Below are 1719 nucleotides of genomic sequence, written 5' to 3' on the forward strand. Positions count from 1 at the left end.
CATTGTATGTCAATGTATGTAAAGCTGTACATATTTATACAATAAACCTTTATTAACTATTAATATATAGATTATTATTATTATTATTATCATTATTATTATTATTATTTATTTTTTCTTGTGTGTGAGGGCAGATTTCCGTTAAAAATAGTTTAAAATTTTTGGTGAGATTATTTTAGTTGATTTTATATTCATTCATATTATTTTTATTTATTTCTTAAGGATATGCTCAGACGAGGGCTGTCGACAGTTGATTTTATTCAGCTGAGGGAGAACCCTCCGCCGTTGTTACCATTACCATTCTAATAGCATTGCCATTTTATTACCATTACTTTCTTAATGTCATTACCATAAAAATTACGAAGACAAATTATGAATCACGACTATGGTTTACGATAGCCATTTATGACGACGAATTACAATTCCCAATTTTCGAATTCAGCTCATCTTATGCATACGCAGGGAGACCCTTAACGAGTATTTTCTGCATCATTAATTCTTCGGATGTTTTGGCTACCAGTTACGATCTCTGAGTTCCTGAATATCGGTCAGGAGGTATCTTAGGCGACTGCAGGTTAATTTCTTGTCAACGATCTCAGTGATTGAAGAATAGATTTTCTAGACTTCTTGGGTTCCAGAGGGTGAGGTCCCAGCTACCTCGTCCATTTTCTGACCCGCTGCCTGCAGGAGTGCACAGACAGCCTCCAGAGAAGTCTCGTCTCTTTTTTTGAGGAGGAATTGAGCGCAATAGGCGACTCTCCTCGCCGGTATAAGGTTCTCAAGGCAAAGGTGTGCGATAAAAGCGCACAGGGCAACGTATCGTTTTCTGCAAGAGATTTTCTTGAGTTCACATTCTGCCCGTTCTTCATTGGAGAGGTTACCGTTCTCACAAGAGGCTTCCGTCTCTTCCCGTGGTTCAAATAAGCACTGGCACTTGCTCACAAGACGGGTTTTGAAGACTTTCTTTATTTCTTCGCCCATATTTTCTGTCAACATTTTGCACAGCTGCGCATAAGTCTGCGAATAAAACTGCTGTCTAGTTGCAAAGTCGACAATTAATTCGGCCGCCAATTCCGCTGTGCCCGGATGCTCGGCAAGGAAGGCCGCGATTTGCTGGGAAATTCTGTCGAAATTTTTAGGTGATAATTTGTTCATAAGGGCCTTAAATATTCCCATGTCTGAGTCCTACTTCTTGAAGTGAATGGGCCTGATTTCGGCTGGGGTAGGGGGTGCCTGCCCCTGCCTCCTGTGCCAGTTGGCAGGAGTAGGTAGGACCCGCGGGGCACCAACCCGGGGTTGGTGCGTCACGTTCCTTTGATGCTTAGGGTCTGAGACACTCACATCTTTGGTGGTCTCCAGGCGCTCTTCTCTGGGACGGGATGGCGCCGCCTTCTACGACCTGTTGTGCCAGTTTACAGGTGTAGGTATAACACGGGGCGCGATTACTGGGGTAATGGGTGCGTTTGGCACTTGTTTGCCATATTGCACCGTGCGCTTTCTGTTCATGTTTCCTTTCTTCTCAGGAACTAACTTTTTAGCCTCTTTTTTATTTCTTTTCTTCTTTTCTACTAGAACCCATTCTTCTTCTTTTGGTTCATTCTTATTGCCTTTGCCTTCATCATTTCTTGTTTCTTCCTCTTTGGTAGATGATGTTCCTTGTTCAACATATTTCACTTTCTGGGGAGCCAATTTAACATCCTATTCAGTATCGTTGACAAC

The 1719-nt window shown here is 42.2% G+C and overlaps 1 protein-coding gene across 1 annotated transcript; it reads right to left on the reverse strand.

The window, feature by feature from the left end:
* Positions 1-618: 618 nt before the first annotated feature.
* On the reverse strand, positions 619-1176 carry LOC143023932 (uncharacterized). Its single transcript, XM_076182603.1, has one exon. It carries the CDS (start codon positions 1174-1176, stop codon positions 619-621), a length of 558 nt encoding a protein of 185 aa, XP_076038718.1.
* Positions 1177-1719: the final 543 nt, after the last annotated feature.

The sequence above is a fragment of the Oratosquilla oratoria genome, unplaced genomic scaffold, assembly GCF_046742065.1.
Source record: "Oratosquilla oratoria isolate Oo_2021 unplaced genomic scaffold, ASM4674206v1 SCAFFOLD71, whole genome shotgun sequence".
Lineage (NCBI taxonomy): Eukaryota > Metazoa > Arthropoda > Malacostraca > Stomatopoda > Squillidae > Oratosquilla > Oratosquilla oratoria.